Here is a 20858-nt window from a genome sequence, read left to right as displayed (position 1 = left end):
CTTTACATCCTTATTGCTAAATCTACTTTTATCATAAACTCATTCAGTAATAAAATAGGTACAATTTTTTTCACAACAAAATAAGAATTATAATACAGCACAGCATTTGAACTTCTATTTTTTGGTTAAACATTTAATGTTGGCCCATGAAAATAATGACCATTGAACATATATAGGTGTTCTACATTTTACAAGTATATTTGGTGATCAGATGTATATAATTATCTTTTCATAAGTCCGTTAATATTGCTGTAGTCCCTCCGAATTCCACAGTTTGCCTTAAAGTCAAACACTCGAAGGTTATGATCGGTGGCAACAAACATATATTGGCTATCACATGCAAGGCTGTACACGGGTGAAAATGCTTTGTGCTCTCGCGTCCTTCCCGGAAAGTATAATTGTACATATTGTGGCATTCTTATATCGTACAGATTGACTCGTGAATGTCTGTTGGTGCCGACCAGCGCCGCATACAGTCCATCGTACTCCAGCGAATAAAAGGAAGAGTCGAAGGGATCCTCCCAAATTGCCACATCTCGATCGATGCGTCGATCAAACATCCTAAACGTTGCGTCGAAGTTCGCCGTGAAAATAACTTGGTCATCTTTCAGTTTTAGGTCGTAAATGGCCATTGTGTTTGAGTTGAAAACCATTTCCTCGCCACTGTTGAAAAATACAATTTAGTTGTTATATAGAAAGAAGAGTGTGTTGGTTATATGATCAAAAGAAATCTTTTTTCTACATATTGACCAAGTTCTTGTTTAAAATAAAATATTAGTATGGTATTAACTAAACCACCATTGTGTTAAGCAATACAATTCGATAAACTCCCTAACTATGTTTATCTAATATCACCTATGGAAACACTCAAATTAGTTTCCAAGTGAACTTAGTTTGACAATATGAAAACCATTATACCCTAAGATTAAAGATTACCTTTCCACGTGGACAGCCCTCAGAGCGCGGCGGTCACCCTTGTCCGAGTAGAGACCCCCATATAGCCACTGGCCATCTGAACTAAGTTCAAGGGATCTGAAGGCGTGCGGCAAATTCATCACCATGTCGAAGTGCGCCATGCCGAACTCCTGGTTCCGCTGCCACAGTTTGCAACAGGTATCGGTGCTGGTGGCGAACAGATCTTTGACAAAGTCCACGCAGTACAGATACTCGTTGGCCGGATGCATTCTTTGTTCCGTAATGCCATCGGCATCGTAATGAAAGCACGACCCGCACACCCGTCCAGCGAATATGGTGTCCTGCTTCTTGACGAAATCGGAGATATCTGTTTGGGTGGACGTACTGAACTCCACCTCGTAGCGACGCTGCAGTGCATCGTAGCTGGTGCGCCGGTACTTCCGTAAGTAGCCTGCATGGGTAATGTACAGGTAGTTCGCCTCCAGGCACAGTTTGGTGCGAAACATCTGGGCATGGTGGAAGTAGGGGCGTTCGAAATAGGTTCCACTAACCCAGTTCTTGGACACCTGAATCCGTTCATAGTTTTTCTGTCGCTTTCGGTTCCTGAAAGGTTATCAAGGGCCATGATGTAATCTTGTACTTATTCACATCACCTACCTCTGTTCGATTCTGGGATTATTCCGGTGGCCACAAAGTAGGAGGTCGTAGGAAAGTGGGTAGAAGTAGTGAGTGTCTATTATATATTCCAGAGCCGGATCCGCCTTGCACAGGCACAGAAGATCCGCCTCCGAACAGTAGTCAAAGATGCAAAGCAGACAATCGGTGGTTAGATCTTTTAAACCCATACGGGTTGCATGCATCTTTGGATCTTTGGCTATAACTTTATAAATTTAGGGTGGCATTCTATCTGGTTTCCGTCGATATGTCTACAAAACGCGATAATTGCCTATCGATTGTTCCATTTTTGCACGCTTCTTTTCCAACACTTGACAATTTCCGTTAAACTTGATGGCCGTTAATACGTATTTAAAAGCAGGCATCGTAAATAAGAACTATTTAAGATATTAATTTCATAAAAACAAATGAGATTTTTGAATGTATTTTGTAGTAAAGTGTTAATATAGTTTTTTTATGTTCAAAATTTGCTGATTGTTTATTACTTTGTGGACAAGACCAAAAAGAGTTTTATTCTTACGTTTAACATCAGAATTCTCAATAGGCCTTTCAAAATAAAATCGCATATAAATCTTATTTACGGTCCCTGATTAAGAGTCTTTATTTATTCTAGTATATTTCCATCGAAGAAATCGACATCATCCATTCGCGAGAAGATTTTGATTGATTTTGACTTTTACTCGATATTCTTTATGAGCTCTGAATACACGTCATTGTTGCACAAAATAACGTAACTTGACCTGGAATTGCGAAATAAAAAATACAGCTTAATTTTTTACATTTTCATCTTTATTTGAAAAACTTTAAAGCAGTAAAAAAGTTTACTTCTTAGTAACTGCCGTTCGAATAACACAATGATGTTCAGGTCTAGTTATCGTTATCTCAGGAAATATGACACAGTATTTGCTTACTGGAAATTAAAAACTTTGTTTATTTTGGTTATCTATAAGCATTTTGCGGCTATATGAATTTTGAATTTTTGCGTTCTTGAATATTAAGTTAAATAAAATACAAAAACAGAGTGTCGTCATTCCAACTTACAAAATGTTAATTAATCACTACAGCTCTTTTTTGATCCATAAAGCTCTTCAAAAGTTACTATCTGAACTTTGAGTTCTCAATGGATAACAATTTCCCCCGGTTGTGAAAGAGCAATACAAGAAAATGCAATTCATGGAAATTGGTTATGTAGGTATTTATTCATTTTGATTGTGGTGGAGGTTAACTCATCAAGGCTAGACCTCAGGGAACCACTACGATAAATGACACTTTGAAAAATAAGTTGGTATCTTTTCAAAAGTATTTCTGTAACGCAGAAGGTTGATTTTAGAAAGATTCGCATCGATTGATGTAAGCCGACTGAAATACACAAAAATAAATAGACAGGAACTGCACATTTTGGGGACAGAAGTCTAAAATACACAATTCTACGCACAAATTTGCCATGCGTACGATCACGTACTCATACAATTGCAACAATTTAAAGTTATTTAGAACACTGTTTCCGCAATTAGGCACGAAACTGCCGAGATTTTTGCGCTAAATACCTTAACTGAGCATTTGATTGACTTGAAATAGCGCACATACTGTCCGATCTGTCTAGAAAGCATCTCCTATCTCACAGGCAATTGTTATTCCGCTTTGTAGACATGGCAAAATGGAACGTAAAGTTTTACAACTTCTGGAGTGATTCAGAAAGTCCAGATAAAATCGCTATTTTATTTCAGTACGCAAATAAGAATACATAAGGATATCATATAGTAGTAGACAATATTCACTTTATACAAGATAAGGCAGAAAATAAATTGTTAATCAAACAAAGAACTGTACGGAAAATCTTGAGAATAGAACCGAAGTCATAACAAAGAAAAGTGTAACGGCTATTTTTGGGTCAGAGAAAGCAGCGTAACTGTCACTGTTCAGGTCTTTTTTATGGTTGTCAACGCACTTAAAGTTTTAGAACCTTAAAAGTGAATTTGTAACAGGCTAGACTCATATCTAGTACACCTTTGTACTTTCCATTTAACATACTTCTTACTAGATTATGACCGCTTTTAGTGGTTCGTCAAAAGGTAATGCATGGTCTTGGAAACCATCTGGCAGGTTCAAGGAATTGTGACTCTCAGATTGGTTAAGAATGCGAAACATTCTGGATCGTTCGTTCCGTTCTATAAGCCCCTTTAGAATCTTATCAAACTGTACATGACATTAGGTTTTACCCTTTAAGTCTCATGTTAAAAAGAGTTAAGGACCTCGAAGCTTCAAATACCCTTTATAATATCTATGTTCTTTTTAGATTACTTTTAAAAATGCATCATAATATCACAAGAAATCCTTTATCAAATTGCGTAAGAAATGATTTCATGACATTTTTTAGGATAAATATCAATATATTTATTAGATCAACTATGATCCCAAATATGTATAACCCACATGAGATTGTTATGATAATAACTTTCCAGAATGGGTATTTCCCAGTCTGTTCTAGTGCGATCGCTCGTATCTAGGAAAAGTTCATGCGTGGCACTGAGCTCCAAAAATTGATAGTCACAATCTGAAGGTGACGTAGCCGTCAGCAGTTTTCGCGTTTTGCGCAGTTCTCGTTCTCCGTTCGGCAATTTCATAATCTGAACAAAGTGCTCGGCCACAGGTAAAACGCTCGAGCACACACAGAGCCAAAAATCGGGGCATACATGCGAATCGAAAGACCCCGTCACGTCGCCACACCAGATGACAGTCGTGGGACCTCAGCATTCGCAGCTATTCACAATATTAGTTTATTGTTATTGTAGAGCAAAGTCACAAATATTTCCGCAGGCAAAGTCACGTTCGCCAACCTGATAACTAAAAGTCACTTGGTTGCATTATCAACCTGGGAATCTACAAAGAAATAAGGAATCTCACAGCTGAGAATTACTAATATTCTGATTTTCCACTCTCAGAATTCTCTAGATTATTTGCAGTTTCAAAAGGTCGTGATCAATTATCACCTTTATAAAGAGTATAGATTAAACCTGATCAAAACAGAAGAGAACTGAGTTTGTTTTGATATTGTGGCAAAAATATTTATCTAACTCTAATCAAATGTTGAATGTTGTATTAGTAAACAAAATGACGCATAGCATACGCAGTTCCGAAAAATCTTGTTTACCCCTGACTCATTGTTTTCATCTTTTGTAGCCTTTTAGTTCTCTTGAATTTAAATAGAACCCAACAACAATGTATTTTATGCTCAACTGATAACTATGGTCTGTTTGAATGAGACAAAAATAACAAGAGAAATGATGAAATTCCACAAATAAATCTTTTAAAAATATCCCATAACCCTAAAGAAAAAACACTACCTTTTGTAGTAATAATTATTCTTGGTGAGATCAAATTTCAATGTATTATTTTTTACGATTTTCACTTACAAGATTTTAATAGTAGAGGAAGCGTAATACAGAAGTATTAAATAATAAATAACAATTTGCATTCGTTGCATTTTTTAACATGGAATCTAATGTGTTTTAAAGCCCAAAAACAAATCAGGGCGACTGTCCTTTGATAAGATCAACAGTTTGCAAAAAAATTAAAATGTTAAATTTATTGTACATAGGTAGGATTTTTTTTAGGAAGAATCGGTTGCAGAGAGGAGGCTGCGGAGCGGCGCGATTCTTGAACGGATCGGGGCCGCAGCGCGATTGGAAGGCAGTGAGTTCTTGTGTGTCTAAGAGAGTGTCTAAGCAAGGCTTTAAGTCTTTGTTGGCAGTACCACCTGCAGGAAGACGACGTGGAACGCAGTCGGGGTCGGCGCGACCAGGAGGGCCAGGATGTCCACAGTGCCATATCTTCCGATATGTCCTATCCCGGCGGCTAATCAGCCGGCATTCAGCCGGCTGCAGCCTACGCGCCAGCGTGTCCCAGAAAGCTGCCCGTGGGTGACTCCACGTGCGCCAATCAGCCCATGTCCACATCCGTATCAGGTTCGGGCTCCGTGGACAAGCCGTTGGCATTCTGGGCCATCTGGAGTGTGGTGCGAGTGTAGTCCAGTGGCTCCACGCCAATGTCCTCGTACTCGTCCTTGTCGGCCTCAGTCGGGCACAGTACGCCCTCATCCTCGTCGATCGCATCGGTGGCTGTGCCCTCGTCCTCCTCCTCCGCATCGCTCCAGTCCTCGGCCACCTCCACGTTAACGGGCAGGTACATGTGGAAGGGGCGCTGCTCTCGCAGCCACGGTGTCAGGAAAATGTGGCTGGCGGTCATGCGTTCCGTGAAATCCTTTCGCAGTAAGGACAGTAAAAGCCAGCGCACCGACTTGGACAGCGTCATGGGGATCTGGACGTTGCCATGCCGGATCACGGTGATGAGGTTGCAGTTGGCCTTCTCGTAGAACGGATACTGACCCACCAGCATCGTGTAGAGGATCACGCCCAGCGACCACATGTCCGCCGGCTTGCCCTTGTACGTGGGCTGGGGGCACAGGAGTTCCGGGGCGGTGTACAATGGACAGCCGATCTTGTCGCTCAGAGTGTCGTCCTCGCCGTCGAGGATCATTGAGCCTTCTAGCGATTCATACTGCAGTTTGGTTCTGTAATGGCAAGAGCGAAAAAATCGAATAAAATATTGATGTCTTTATTTCGCTATAAGGTTCTATAAATAACAATTTCGGATGTTCCTAATAATAGATATTAAGATATTGCAATGTTTCTTGGGAAAGAATGAGCTGGGATTGCTATTATTCTGATCGCAACTGTACCCGTCCATAAGACCCAGCGTCGAGCTCTACATATCATGTGCAATCCCTGGGACTTGCATAACCCCCGATTTTGTGGGGCCATTAGCTAGCGCAATATCGAAGAGACTTGAATCGATCGGCCACGGGGTTTCAGTTGTAGTTGTCGTTGGCGCTGGCGTTGGCGTGTTGACAAGTCAAAAGGCGAATTGGCCGAGAGAGCACTGTGAGTGAAGTTGAGTTGACTTGAACTGGTGACGAAAGCGCAGCTTGCGACCCCCGACACCCATGAGCGAGTGCCTCCGCCCCAGCACTGCTCCACTCCCCCTCCATTGGGCCACTCCATTGACATTGGCCCACATTCGAATGCAAAAAGCAAAAAAGTAACGAAAACGCCTGCAAACACAGCGAATAGAGCCGAAAGAGAGTCAGCTGTGAGTGAGTGAAGTGACGTATACGTATCGCAACTTGTTGCTGCAACGGCGCTTCTGCTGGGATCCGAAATCCGAATACCACTGCGACTTGTGGGGTTCGGGGTGTACGAGGGGTTCGCCGATAGCGAACCGAGAGGTATACAAACACACGGTCGCCGTGGTCTGGTATCCAAACATCCAAAAGAGCCAAACACAAAGCAGGCCAAAAAAACCTCGAGCTGACCCTGAACAAAAACAAGCTTTGAAAACGCGCCTCTCCTCGTCACAAATTACAGTGTACACTGTAAGAAACAGATTACCTTCAACTTGGTATCAACAGGTGGGAACTTAAAATATTATTGGGTAATAAAATACTTTATAGTTATAGTACATTTTAAAAAGTGAAATTTTAAAGATTCTGAGATAAAAAGTTTTTTTATTTGATAGTTATATTATTAATCATTTTAAAAGACATAGCCTCATAATATTTTATAAAATTGCAATAAATATAATATGGTGTTCCTCAAGTAGGTACAATTTATTTTCTTTATTGGAACTTAAACTTTCGTTAAATATACCTGTGATCTTTGTATTTCTCTTTACTTATTCAGATATTTAATGTCATATGGATATTTTTAAGATCAAGGTAAATTTTGCTGAATACAAGAATACTTAATGATACTTTTTAAGATCACGGTTTTATGCGAATCAATAAAAATATTATACACATTTTTGCTGTGCATGGAATACAAGTGGAGACGTGAAGTAGAGAATAGTTACAGCTGGTGACCTCGATGCGAGATGTGAGGGGCTTTAAAGAGTGTCTTGGGAATCTCTTTCCCTCTCGGGTTTGGCACAAATTGAACATGCGATAGAGGTTAAAATAAAATCAGAAACGAAATACGGAAAACCGGCGGCAGATAAGTGCTCAAACACCTTGGAAGTATTTATGTACAGGCAGAGAGCACACAAAATAAAAGTATGACCACAGATTTACATGCGTTTGTATATAGGAGGCACTGGGCATATAAATGCGTTAAAAATACAGAAGATCAGAGTCAGGGCCATTCACCGCATTGTGACCTTAAAATTTCGGTTCGTTGTTTGGATGTGCGTGTGTGCGCCCCTTCGGATATGGATATAAGGCTATAGATATGGATACACACGCCTATATAGTATGTACACTCAGTACTTTTATCTATAGTGGAATGGAAATGAGCGCTAATAATCGCATCGTATTCAAATCGCATTGAACACAGGTTGTTTATTTCTCGCCAAGGTGAGAGACATACATATATACTAGAGATAGAGATCTATGGGTTTCTTCCTTCCGCCGTTTTTGCACTTGGCACAGAACGACGAAATGACGAAAAAATCAGCAGATATTGCGCTAATTGTAAGCCATACGGAATCGGAATCGAACAATTGTTCACGTCATTCCCTGCTGATGTCAGGGAAAAAAAGCGATGATAATAAGAACGGAGAGACAGCGCGTTTTCGATACAGTCGTATTTATTAGCATATGCGAAAATACGTTTTGAGTGGAAGGTGGGGTCAATATTTCATCAGCCACAGTAATCAACACGTTGCTCTCACACTCACAAGCTCAACAAATCAAGAGAACACTGTAGTAGGTGGCCTTCCCGCGTCACCCACCACCCCCAACCCACATTGCAAATGCTATGTTGAACAATTCTTGAAATGTGGCAATGCTAGCTTCCAAAATGTGTAATAAAAAACGGGTGGGCCAATATTTTCACCACCACTGTGGCACTTTGGCCCTTGTGTGTCTGTACACAGCTACAGTGGAGGTCAAGGGAATACGTTTTTGGTTGTCTACCAGAATAACAAGTAATTGTTAAATTGCATTAAAGTGACATATTTGAGTAGTAAATAATATTATCAATACTTTAATATTTATTCTAAGTCTTGCTAATTTGAAAAGATTAAGATTTTAAGCAAATTAAGAAAATAAACAATATAAGCACTTACGTTAAATATGAAAATATTCAAATAATTAACTTATTAAATTAGACTGAATTTTCTTTCCGACTTTTAAGGTTAATTCTTTTTACCAAGCTCCCGATCTAAATATAGTGGCAACTATTATTGTCCCCTGCGCTGTGAATACAGACATACGCTCTGCGTTCATGTGGCCTGTCAGTATAATTGTTTTTGTTGGCCTATTGGTGATTCGATTGCAACACTTGTTAAATGTTCAATGTTACCCACAACGACGGCGCCAGCAGCGGCAGCAACAACAACATGGGCCAATAACAAGAGCAACAATTGTGGCACCACCAACACACGACCACAAACAAGATCTCTCGCTCATAACGAGTTTCCATCGAATTGCAAAATAAAGCGACTAGCCATATGCAATTGAGTTGGTATAAGGTGGGTTCGGGTACATATGTATACATACATATGGCGGTATGGTATATGGGGTTTTTTGAAGGTGTCACCTAAACGCAACTCACCTGGCCTCGTCGATGAAGTAGAACCGCTTGAGCTTGAGGTCCCTGAGGATAATCCCGTTGCGGTGGCACACCTGAACGGTCTGGCAGATCTGGTGGAAGATGGCTCTAGCCTCCGTCTCGCACAGTCGCTTCTCGTGGCGAATGTAGGTGTGCAGGTTCTCGTACACCCCCGTCACCCCGCCCGTGGAGTCCCTCTCCTGGGGCACGGGTGCGATCAGGATGTAGGTACGATCCTTCGACAGCGGTATGATATCGTGAACGGGTCGAATCAATGGATGGCCATAGATGGTGCTGCGGCGCAGCTCCTCGTCCTGCTGCTGCAGTTGGAAGTACGCGCGCTGAACCTTGTGCATCGGCTCGTTGACAATCCGGCAGAGGAACTGCTCCCCCGTATAGATGTTCACGCAGCGCAGATTGGAGGCGGTGAGATCGACCAGGTGGCGGTATGAGGCGGGCGTCTTGGCGGCCACGGCTGCCGAGATATGACTAGGCTGGGCGCTGATCAGGTAGCGCTGTTGGATCAGCTTGACGGGCTGCTGGTCCGTGGGTTCCGCAGCGATGCCCAAGGCCTGAAGCTCACATGCTCCGCCGGGCGTCAGTAGCTTCTCCCGTATGGTCTGCAGCACCTTGGCATGGGCAAACTCCTTTTTCGGTGTGAACAGGCCCAGTACAGTGTCCTCCTGGCTGGAACTCATGCTGCTGCCTGAGGAGGAGGTGGACGCGACTGTTGGCGAGGCTGGTGATGAATAGTTGGTGGTGTTAACTATTTTACTAGTCGACGACGCTGCTGATGCTGTTCTGCTATTTTGACCGCTACTGTTATCCATGCTTGCTTGTTTACCACTTAACTTTATCACAGTTCTTGCTCTCGCTACGTATTTTTCTTATTCTTCTCCGCTTCTCTTCTTCTTCTTCGTGTTACTTTTGTTATTCCTCTTTAGCCTGGCTGTACTTGGCTGTTAATTGTTTTGACATTTAGCGACGCGCCGTTTAGTCTGCGATTAATTTCGATTTAAACTGACGTTTAAACTTAGTGGGTTAACTTTAGCTCGGCCATGTGCAATGCAATGCGGGTATTCACTGACGAAATGCGGCGATTTTAAAACAAATCGAACGCTGCTCACTGATTTCGCGAAACGAAACGAAACGCGACCGTCTTCTCCGCAGTATTTTTTTGAATTGAAAATTGAAATTGAAATGTGACCGTTGTCGACTGCGCCTGGAAGAAGCACGAAGCAAAGAGAATGGTGAAACGCTCTCTCGTGCGCTCACTCGTGTGCCGATCCGTCTCTCTCCGTCTCGCTCGCTCTTGTTCGAGAATACGCATGAAGAGGAAGACCGAGAGCAACGTTATTTTTCAAAATGAAATGTCAACGGAGAGGGAGAGAGAGAGAGCGTCGTTATTTTTGAAAAAATTGCGTTGAACGCTGAAATTCCCATTCCCGACTCGATTTGAAATACGTCGCCTGTATCAACACTATCTTTACAGCAACCCTTAAAACTTGTTCGATTTTACATAATAATCTGCGCACTAATCAAACGTAGGCATAAGTTAATTAGGAAGGGGGTTAGTAAACAAATGGCATTTAAGATTCTAAGTTCAAAGTACTAAAAGTACAGTCAACCGATGTTCTATTTAGGTTCAATAGGTACCGCGGGAAAATATACCCGTATGATTTCCGCTATAACTTGAATTTATCTTTTGTGGTTATGAGTTTTAAATATGTTCATAATAATAAGATAATGTTTTATTTGTATTACCAGATTTCTTGAAGTACTTTTGAGGCAAGCACTAAGAGTCTTTTTAACTTTGAGATTTGTTATTTCTTCAAATTTTCTAAAAAAACGGGATACATTTAAAAATGTTCATATTGTATATGAAAAATTTGGAAAACATATATTTTACAATAATAAGTATAAAGAAATAATATATATGCAAAATATTGTAGATTTTTAAAATTGTAGAAAGTTTAATCTATACAAAATGCAATACTTTGAAATCAGGAGGTATAAAGACTACGTACTTCATAAGATTTGGTATTATTTTTAGAAGTATATTTATATTCGGATGTTCCAATGACTTCTCCCCAAATATGTAAATATTATATGTAAGTACGAGCAATCTTTTGGATCCACCGAATCGATCATCGATTTTCTTCCTGTGCGTGATCATTACTCATTTGTGTGTGTATGTCTGGCTGTTTGTCTTCGCAGTGCAGACAATTTCATGATTTTTGCAGCTGTCCCGAAACGAGGATCACTGGGCTACGCAGGAATTACGACAGCGACGGAAGGTAGTGATCAGAGATCTTCGAGGAGCAGGTAAGAACCACCGAGTGGCATTATGTCGCAGGTAGATTTCTATGTCAGCTGCACTATTCCACCCCTAAGCACCATAGGGATATAGTGCATCGGTGCAGGGCTGTACATGCGATGCAGTTGCAGCTGGCGCAAGGTGATTTCCCAGTGAAGACATCCGTCTGAGGATACACATGCACACAAATGCGGTCAAAATATTAGGAACGGAAAAGAGAAACTAGGAAACCCTTTCGGATATGAGTATAAGATAAGATAAATGTTAGTTTTTAAAATAAAAAGTTTATTTAAATACATTTTTTTTTGAAAATTTAGTTGAACAATTATATATTTTGTTGTTATATTTATGATTTTGTAAAATATATTTCTTATTCCTATGATTTTTACCGCAGCTGTACACACAGCAGCGTATTTTGGGCATTGGTTTCTATCAATGCGTTTTCACCGCTCTCTTCGATTGAATTCTTTATAATGTAACGCTCTTTTTTGAAACGCAACGTCCGTTTCATTTTCTTCTTCTTCCCACGAAGTAGCCGATAAATACGAATGAGAAAATCGCGAACTGAACAAATAACAACAACAAAACGCCGTCTCACTCTTCCTCTTCCATCGCGCCGTCCCTTCCCACATTTTTGCATCTGTTTCTCAAAAAGAAGATTTAAACGAGAATTATACTGGTACCGTGACACAAATCGAACCAAAAAGGGGTTAAACTATAAGGGTGGCGATTTCACGTTGTAATTAAAAAACATATTGTTTATTACAGAAATAGCATCGTATATGGATGACATACTTATTCGCCAGCATTTATTGTTTCGCTCTGGTCACTGCACTTATTTATACGATTAAATATATGTACGGGAAATATATTCTATAGAAATAATCACGTACAATGTACATAGGTATGTACGCGAATGCAAATAACTTTTTTTCAGTAAATCGCATTCGCGTTTCATCATGGTCTGCAATGATGATTATTTTGAATACTATGTCCCTGCGGGAAAATTACATTTCAAAGAAATCTGAAATAAAGGCTCAAAGGTTACGTCACCATGAACTAATTCAGATAATTTGAGAAACATATATAAAAATATATTAAAAATAACTTTAAGTTTATTGTTTATCCAAAAGATAAGTATAATTATTGTATTACTCTTATCATTTGCAAAAAATAAAAAAAGATGAATTAATTTCGTCATATTGATATATAAAATCCAACAATATTAAATTAACTGGTGAAATAATTCGACCTTCAACGTCTCTTTGTCCCACTGTGCTCCAAGCCCCACCAAGAATACGTTACATTTTAAATTCAAATTCAAAAACACAGATACGTTGCGTCCAAAAGTGAGACAGTTTAGTTACCTTTTTGAAAGCGGTTACTTTTATACGAGACTCGTGGATTTCGCTTCGCTGAAATTTCAGCATGCTTTCTGCTTTTGTGCGAATGAGCGAATTTTTTTTGTTGTTGCCAAGCTGGCCTGAAATCTGGATTTCTCTCCCCACTGAAAAAAAAACAACTTAATGCGTCACCGGCTGCGTCATCAATTCGGGATGACGACGCCTCGCCATTCCGATTCCGAATTCCCCTTCCTGATTCTCCAGTTGAAGCCCTGTCACTACGACATTCCCCAAACAAGCACACAAACTTGTATCAACATCTAGAAGAAGTTTTATTTTATACACTCATTTCGAAGTTTCGGATTCGCACGAAATTATAGAAGGTGAAGTTCTCGAGGTGAGTGGTGTTTGGATGGGAAATGCATGATGCATGGCGATGATATGGCATTTATAAAAAAAGTAGATTAAACTTTTGCACGTGATAAGCACGTCAATTATACCTGCAGTGGAACTCTTACAAATGATAATGTAATTTACATTTTGCAAAAAAATGAATTCAAAACAATCCCAAATATAATATTTTTGTTGTGATTTTTATTAAAATCTCAGTCTTTCTTGTTTATTAAATTTTATGAAATGAAAAGAAAGGTTTTTTATTATTTTTATTTTTTATTAGCCTGAAGATACACAAATGGTACCTAAGGAAGTTCAATGGTTTCTGGAGCTTATAAAATTTAGCGTATCGCTGTAAAAACAACTTACGAACTGTAAATCGAATCAGGCATCACAGAAGATACACTCTCACTCTTTCGAGCGTGCAGTATAGGTAGATGGGTATACAACACAACAGGTTGTCGGCGGTGTTTGGAGAAAGTGCTTATTGCCAACAATAATATCAGGTGCAATGACCACATAGCTAGGCGGTGGTTCGTTCAAAAAAGTGTATAAATTGTCATGCCAACCCGAAGCTCTGTGGACGGCAAAACATGCAAGGGAACTTGATCTGATTATAGCCCATTATAGGTATACTAGGGGAATTTTCCGACGAAAAGATTTACTACTATCGTACTAACATAACGTCGAACATTAGACAAGCTGCTTACCGTTAATGGAAACCATTCAAACTTTCTTTTCACTATGAAGAGAAACATAACCATGCAATGAATAATGCCATTGAACTTTATTTGTATTAGATATATATATTAATATGATCCCTGCAACATTTTTCATTTTTGAAAGCAGTGTATTTACTAACTGTATTCCAGCTATAAATGTTATAAATGGTTTAAATACACCTCGTGATATGCAGAGGTAAATTTTTACACAAATTTTCAGACTTTTAGAATGCTTAGACCTTGGAATACATACATCAACATTTTTTGTACTTCCAGTTTGAAGGACACAAACATGGGTTCAAGTACAGCAAACACTTTCTCGGTCACACACAATCTGTATCTACGCGTAGGTGGTGAAAATTGCTGCCCTTTTTTCGAGTCTCAATTCTTCCCAGATGCATTTCCCAGATGCCAGCATGCTGAGGATTAGGCATTGTCCAAAATATTTGTATGGAAGAGATACCCCGCCGAAGTAGAATTGATGTTTTCTCGCACACATGCTTGGAAATATTATTACCAGTCACGGCGTGGGAACCGAAGCAAAGATGTCCCAGAACCCATGAAGGATATTGCCATTTCTGGACGTGAAGGTTAGTAATTTGCGACACATTTAAAATACGGGTAGCACCGGCATTTCCCAGGTGAAAATTCGTAATAGTCCTTTTTCACATCGAAAATAGTGGTCACCCTGCTTTTCATATCACAGATCTGGGGAAAAAAATTAGTTTGTCATGGAAAATGAATTTTTCAAGAAAAAATTAACCCCTTATTCTCATCTCGGACACAAAAGAAAGTGCTGTACAGACTGCTGTACACCATTAACCCTGTCAACCCCTAAATGACAATTGTTTGAGCTATCAAAAGGATATTTTTCAATAAAATATTATCCAAAATAGTTTCATTGAGAATACCCTTTCTTGAGATATGGTTTGTTATGCATATGTGCTTTTCCAGGCGTTACAGTAAGCTATTGTATAGGTAAAACAATTTCACAGTTTTTCCTCACAAAAGAGAGGCCGACCCGATTTATCAATGGAAAATATTCTTAATCTTATCTTGACGGGGTGGATTTCGACCGGATTTTTGTCAAGTTTTCTCATTTTTCACGATAGATTCGAACGAACTTTGGCCCTTTACTCCCAATTTTGTAATTGCGCCGTTTATTTGGCCATTGTATTTTCTCGCGACCCTGTTTCACCCGGGAAGAGCCCTATCTTTTGTTCTTTTGTGACACTAAACTAGCTGGAAAACCTCTTTTTTATATTGTCATCATTGTTACACTTTTTTATAATAAAAAAAACTTGAAGATTTCCCTGGAAATATATGCGCAATAAACGATGATATAATCATGCAATCAAAAATCTGATAAGGATTGTTTACTTATTTAATATTTTTTGTTGGATTTAATTAAATTTGCCCAAAAGTGGGCTACGACTGGTTGATGGTCAGGCTTGAAGCAATCTTTTGAGATTCGCGCTTTTGTTGTTGTAATCCCGGGCAATTAATCCAAAAACAAGTTTTCAGTAGGAAAATTTCGACTCTTGCTGGCGACTGATCGCAGCATCCCTTAATGAAATTCTACGCTTCTACGCACTAAATACAGCCTGCAGTCGAAAAGGACTCACAAATGATCCTGTGCACCACCTGCTTCCTGTGGCCGATGCTGAGATTCCGAGATATCCCTGCAGCTGAACATATGGGCCCACGCTTCTTATTAGGGTAGGTTCTCTGCCTGTTGGAATTTTGAATTAAAGGATGCCGTCGAAGGTCCTTAAAAACAGAATCAACTGTACAGAGCCATAAAAATCTTTAAAAAATAGGGGTAACTTCTTTTCACTGAGATCTTTGGTAAAACTAAATTGATTTCAAAGGTGATCATATTATTATGTATATATTAAATCTATGATTAAAATACTTTCTTTTCAACTAAAAGTAAAACCAACATCTTCTTTGTATACATGAATTAATATATTTGCCAATATATAATATTGTATATGCTTATTTACACAGTTATAAATATATATAGTTTATTTAAAGACATGTATGTATGTACTATTGTTCAACAAATGCCGTGTGAGCATAACGTTTAATAAATTTATTTGTACGTTTGCAGAGTAAATATGCTTGTCTTACACCATTTCTGCAATATTGTTTGGGATAATACACTATAGACAGCTAAGTGGTAAAGGTACGTTGCTATAATAGATACCAAAACATTCGTTATATGTCTTGTTCAACGTTGGGTTTCTTTGGAATGCGAAGAATTCGAATGGGTTATTTATAGAGATTTTATTAAGTACACCTGTAACAGGACCTCGAACTGTATCAGCTTCACAACGATTAAAAATAATAAGCGAAACCTTTGCGCTAACCGAGAATCAATGCGTTGAAAATATTATAACATATTTCATAATAGTACTATGTTGAAATTAGGCAGTAAATGCTTTAAACAGCAAATAAATATATAGATGGAAATAAAAATAAACATTTGTAGCTATTCACATTTAAGATTTTAAAAATAATTAACCAAGACCGCAACTGAAATAACTCTCTATGTTTCCAACCGATATTTGTTTCGATTTTAGTCCCTGATCTGTTGTCATGTTTTGGATACAACTTGGAAGAATTGACTTAGGAGTATCCAGAGGTTTCGTTTTCACTCTCCTCCACAATGGATTTCTTGTCCTCCGCCTTGGTGCGACCCGTAAATCTCTCAAAGATGGTGTGCTTGCTGCTCTTTTTACCCCCTGAAGATCCCTTGAACGATCCCCACGGAACCTTACCAGCTTCGGAAGTGGTCATCAGGATGGAGTAGGAGGAGCAGACCTCACCCTCTTTGCTGTTGCGAATTCCGTATAGGAAGTACACCACCATGCCGATGCAAACCCAGACGAAAAAGCGTACCCAAGTCACGGCATCCAAGTGGACCATCAGCAGAATGTTACAAAAGATTCCAAGAGCCGGAACGAACGGAACCAGGGGAACTTTGAAAATCAGGCCACGGGTATTCTGGTTATGGACAGCTATAACGGCCACACAGGTGCTGGCGGCGAAAATGATGAATCCGTATATGATCAGGGCCCACCAGGTGCCCGTGTAAAGTTGCGTCCACGACACCTTCAGCTCCACACAGATGGCAAAGCTCAAGAAGATGAACATCATCACGGCTACGGAGACCACGGAACCGGGCTCAAAGCGTCCCAGCAGAGGTTCCAAACACCTGAACTGGGCCTTAAGTCTGCCCGCCAACACTTCCTCGATCATCTCACTAGTGGGCGAAGAAGTATCCATGCTGGACTGCGAGGCCACATCCTCATCGTCATCATCGTCGTCATCAGGACTTCCGGCCACCGCTGGCACTCTAATGGTCGTATGAATTCGCTCCATTGGTCGATAGCGAAGGATGATCACACTGGCCGAAACGATGGTGTAGGCCAGCAGGGTTCCAATGGACATAAACTCCACCAGCTTGGCCAGATCGAAGACCAGGGCGAGACAAGCACTCAACACCCCGGATACGGCCAGGTTGAGTAGAGGGACCTGGGTGGTGGGGTTGATCTTGCCGAAGCAGCTGAAGAGCAATCCATCCGAGGCCATGGCGTACATGCAGCGCGGCAGCGCGAACAGGGATCCCAGCAGGGTGGTCGTCATCCCGCACAGAGCTCCTATGGAGATCAGGTACTTGGCCCAGGATAGATTCAGTTGCCCAAAGGCCTCGGGCAGCGAGGCAGCCGGATTGATCTCACTGATGGGAATCATGAGGGTCAGGGCGGCACTCACCAGGATGTAGCCCACTGTGACCACAAACAGAGAGATCACCGTGGCAACTGGAATGGAAACCGATGGGTTCTTGGCCTCCTCACCGGACGTGGCTATCGAGTCGAAGCCCACGAAGGCATAGAAACAGGTGGCCGCTCCCGCGATGACTCCTCCAACGCCGTAGGGTAAGAAGCCACCCTCCGCCTCGGACCAATTCTTGCTATCCGCATACCAAAATCCCACGCTGATGACCAAGATCATGACGGCTATATTGACCAGGGTGAGTAGACTGTTGAACACCGCCGTGGCCTTGACTCCTCCGGCCAGAGCAGCCGCATAAACGATGCAGACGAGGAAGGCCAGGATGTCTGGGTATTGAGCGAGTCCCGGTTCATGAATTCCTCCAGTCAGCTCCAGAGTGGTATTACCAATCCAACCGCCCAGCATTGAGTCCACATATCCACTCCATGCCCGAGCCACCGAAGCTGCTCCTAGCATGTGCTCCAGCAGGATGTTCCAACCGATGACAAAGGCCCAGAACTCACCCATCGAGATGTAGGTGTACACATAGGCCGATCCCGCCTTGGGAACTCGAGTTCCGAATTCCGCGTAGCAAAGAGCCGCCAGCATGGATATAAATCCGGCCAAGACAAAGGATAGTATGATCCCTGGTCCAGCCATCTCCTTGGCCACAGTTCCAGTCAGCACGTAGATCCCAGCGCCAACCATATGGCCGATGCCTGGGGGTAAATGGTATAGATAAGTGTTATTTACAGGGGATGGAGTTCATATTACTGGGTGTCCCAAAGCAATAATTTAGGTGTCCCAAGATGTAGATAAGAAAAATCATGTTCTGTTCTTACGCTTATTATATATGCTGTACTCAAATCTCTGGGGTTCTTAAACTACATCTTGGATGCCTTTGGGAATTGTACTTGTTGTTTTAAAATTAGTTAATGCCTTTGAATAAAACTACTTTATACATCTTTGCCTTAAAAATAGTTAAGGCAAACTTGTAATAAATAAAAACCGAGTTAAACCCGATACGAATTTTCTTAAGAACATGTTTTGTAAGGGTTGTGTGCTAACAGATGTTTCGCATAAAATAATGAAATATTTCATATAAGGCTCTTTTGAAACCCCGCACATTTTTCCCTAAGTAAGCGAAACACTGTTAAACAAGCCGGTAATCGATTGATTAATTTCAAGTACCCAATAGAGCGATGTCGAAGGTGTTGAGGCATCGGTTCAGCGGCGTCTCCATGACGTCAGTGGGCACCGACTTGGTGCGATTCATTTTGGTGCATATCCCCGACAATATGTGCCTTAGAATCGCACGTCTTGAGCTCGGCATCCTGATAGATTCGATTGAAACCAACTTCGAAGGAATTTACTCCTCACAGGCCACTTTTGGAGATCAGAACTTAAGGGTTTTGGGATAGAATATTTGAGTAATATTTTGCGGCACTCAGGACCCTTTCACTTGTTGTACACAAACAGCTGTGACTGTATCGATTTTTGCATCCACACTTGACAACACATAGCAACACTCCCCGAAAAGTATGCTTTTTTAACACTACATTTTAGCGCCATCTGGTGAAAACTTTTAGAATCAAAGGCAAATTTTCAGGCAAGTTTTGTTGTTGGGGCAAAAACAACAATTCAACGTCACGATGAAAATAAACCTTTAAAAAAGGAAATATATAAAAAATATTCATCTTAGCTTTTAATTTATTAAAAAAAGTAATGCATTAAATAAGTAATAATGATATTACAAATAGTAATTTATAATCAATAAATGTAATATTTTAATAAATAAGGAATAAGGAATTTATAAGTAAACTACAAACAATAAAGAACAAAAGGTGAACAAGTTATATCAGAAAATTATATAAATTGTTAGCCGAAGTCCTTAGTTGTCATAGTCATAGTTTTATACTTCAAGAAAGCTTTATATAAATAAATAAATAAATATATATTTTACACAATTTCATAAATTTATGAATATAAACCTAATTTGTGTGTTTTTTATCTGACGCTGCAATTTGCCCCTTGCTGAGAATTTAATACCTTTAAAACCATTAAAACCAAGCTTCAACTGCTTAAAGCCTCAAAGTAGACATTTTAATATTTTTTAACGAAGATAAAACAAAATAGTAATACTATGAAAAAATATTGTAGCATACTTATAAAGACGAATAAACGTTGTTAAACCACTTGCTTGTGTTTGTGTTCCAAAACCGGAAATTAAATGGCCAAAACAATTTTCTTTGAGAATCAATTGAACGACCAATCAATTGATCGGCATTTCTAGATGGAACGTGGTTAACTGATGATTATAATAAACGGTTTGTTAACATGAAGAAACTTGTACATTTTTTCAGTGAAATCTTCTTAAACCTTATCTTAAGTTCATATATTTAGATTGTATACTGAGATTAGAAATTATGAATTCACTTCATACTAACTATTCATTCATTAATACTAATTATTATGGATTTCGCACTAAAACTGTTTTATTGCATTTCTAGTGCTAAAATTGATATATGGACTGTCTTAAATGTCAAAAACCAGGCACATAAATATGTAATTATTATTTTCTTGTTTGCTAAGCATGGAAATTCATTTTATTCGCTGTAGAGGTGTGTTTGAACCATCAAAACTTGTTGGGGAACGAGTGATTTTTACTTCTGCCTATTTTTATTTTCAACTATGTCCGGTAATAACCAAGTTTCTCAGCACTGGGTCGCGAATTTGTTTTGTCAGACCCGCCGACAGTATGCAAGAATATGTGATCTTCGCTGATCCACGCAATAGATATTTTGTCACACCCTTGATGGTACCCAAATTAAATTTTCTATTATAACCATCATTTTGTATTTTTATGTATAAGCCGACAGCATTTCATTATGATTTGAAAAGCCTAATCAACCGAAACTGAATGCAATGTATTAAGGCAAGTTTTTAGTAAACATGAAGGAACAATCTAGTAGTAGGTACTTTATAGGTAAGTAGTCGAATTGGAGATGCCTGTTAAAAATAAAATGAACTGCTAGTTTATGTTAGACAATTTGTTTTTGTGAAGTTGTACTTATATTAGACTATAAGCTTTTTTCTTTAGAATAACTGC

General features: G+C 39.8%; 3 protein-coding genes and 1 long non-coding RNA gene across 5 annotated transcripts; 1 reads left to right on the top strand and 3 right to left on the bottom strand.

Moving 5' to 3' along the window:
* Nucleotides 1-171: 171 nt before the first annotated feature.
* LOC108005822 (F-box/WD repeat-containing protein 4) lies at nt 172-1848 on the bottom strand. Its single transcript, XM_017069155.4, has 3 exons — nt 1573-1848; nt 937-1518; nt 172-663 (listed from the first exon to the last, which is right to left on the bottom strand). Exons 1-3 carry the CDS (start codon nt 1773-1775, stop codon nt 222-224), a joined length of 1227 nt encoding a protein of 408 aa, XP_016924644.2. The 5' UTR covers nt 1776-1848; the 3' UTR covers nt 172-221.
* Nucleotides 1849-4949: 3101 nt separating this feature from the next.
* On the bottom strand, nt 4950-10383 carry trbl (tribbles pseudokinase 2). The gene is made up of 2 exons (XM_017069307.4): nt 9198-10383; nt 4950-6160 (listed from the first exon to the last, which is right to left on the bottom strand). The coding sequence occupies exons 1-2, from the start codon at nt 10022-10024 to the stop codon at nt 5530-5532; spliced, it is 1458 nt and encodes a 485-aa protein (XP_016924796.3). The 5' UTR covers nt 10025-10383; the 3' UTR covers nt 4950-5529.
* A 2307-nt stretch (nt 10384-12690) lies between these two features.
* Nucleotides 12691-15915, top strand: LOC139353038 (uncharacterized). 2 transcript variants are annotated; one of them, XR_011604150.1, is made up of 3 exons: nt 12691-13251; nt 14246-14559; nt 15573-15915. It is a non-coding gene; the product is annotated as an uncharacterized lncRNA (long non-coding RNA). The 2 variants fall into 2 exon arrangements; XR_011604149.1 differs by lacking the exon at nt 12691-13251 and adding an exon at nt 13503-14165.
* On the bottom strand, nt 15916-19242 carry LOC108005777 (cationic amino acid transporter 4). Its single transcript, XM_036815898.3, has 2 exons — nt 18941-19242; nt 15916-18468 (listed from the first exon to the last, which is right to left on the bottom strand). The coding sequence occupies exons 1-2, from the start codon at nt 19080-19082 to the stop codon at nt 16601-16603; spliced, it is 2010 nt and encodes a 669-aa protein (XP_036671793.3). The 5' UTR covers nt 19083-19242; the 3' UTR covers nt 15916-16600.
* Between the last annotated feature and the right edge of the window lie 1616 nt (nt 19243-20858).

This window comes from Drosophila suzukii, chromosome 3, assembly GCF_043229965.1.
Source record: "Drosophila suzukii chromosome 3, CBGP_Dsuzu_IsoJpt1.0, whole genome shotgun sequence".
NCBI lineage: Eukaryota > Metazoa > Arthropoda > Insecta > Diptera > Drosophilidae > Drosophila > Drosophila suzukii.
The sequence above is the reverse complement of the archived record's forward strand: the minus strand, read 5'-3'. Positions and strand labels throughout refer to the sequence as shown.

Bases quoted from the DNA above. Each gene is read 5' to 3' on its own strand.
- LOC108005822 (XM_017069155.4), bottom strand. From the start codon at position 1,775: ATGCATGCAACCCGTATGGGTTTAAAAGATCTAACCACCGATTGTCTG. The intron at 1,519-1,572 runs GTAGGTGATGTG...ATAACCTTTCAG, and splicing joins AATCCCAGAATCGAACAGAG to GAACCGAAAGCGACAGAAAA. The intron at 664-936 runs GTAATCTTTAAT...ATTTTTCAACAG, and splicing joins AGGGCTGTCCACGTGGAAAG to TGGCGAGGAAATGGTTTTCA.
- trbl (XM_017069307.4), bottom strand. From the start codon at position 10,024: ATGGATAACAGTAGCGGTCAAAATAGCAGAACAGCATCAGCAGCGTCG. The intron at 6,161-9,197 runs GTGAGTTGCGTT...TTGCCATTACAG, and splicing joins TACTTCATCGACGAGGCCAG to AACCAAACTGCAGTATGAAT.
- LOC108005777 (XM_036815898.3), bottom strand. From the start codon at position 19,082: ATGCCGAGCTCAAGACGTGCGATTCTAAGGCACATATTGTCGGGGATA. The intron at 18,469-18,940 runs GTACTTGAAATT...ATTTACCCCCAG, and splicing joins CTTCGACATCGCTCTATTGG to GCATCGGCCATATGGTTGGC.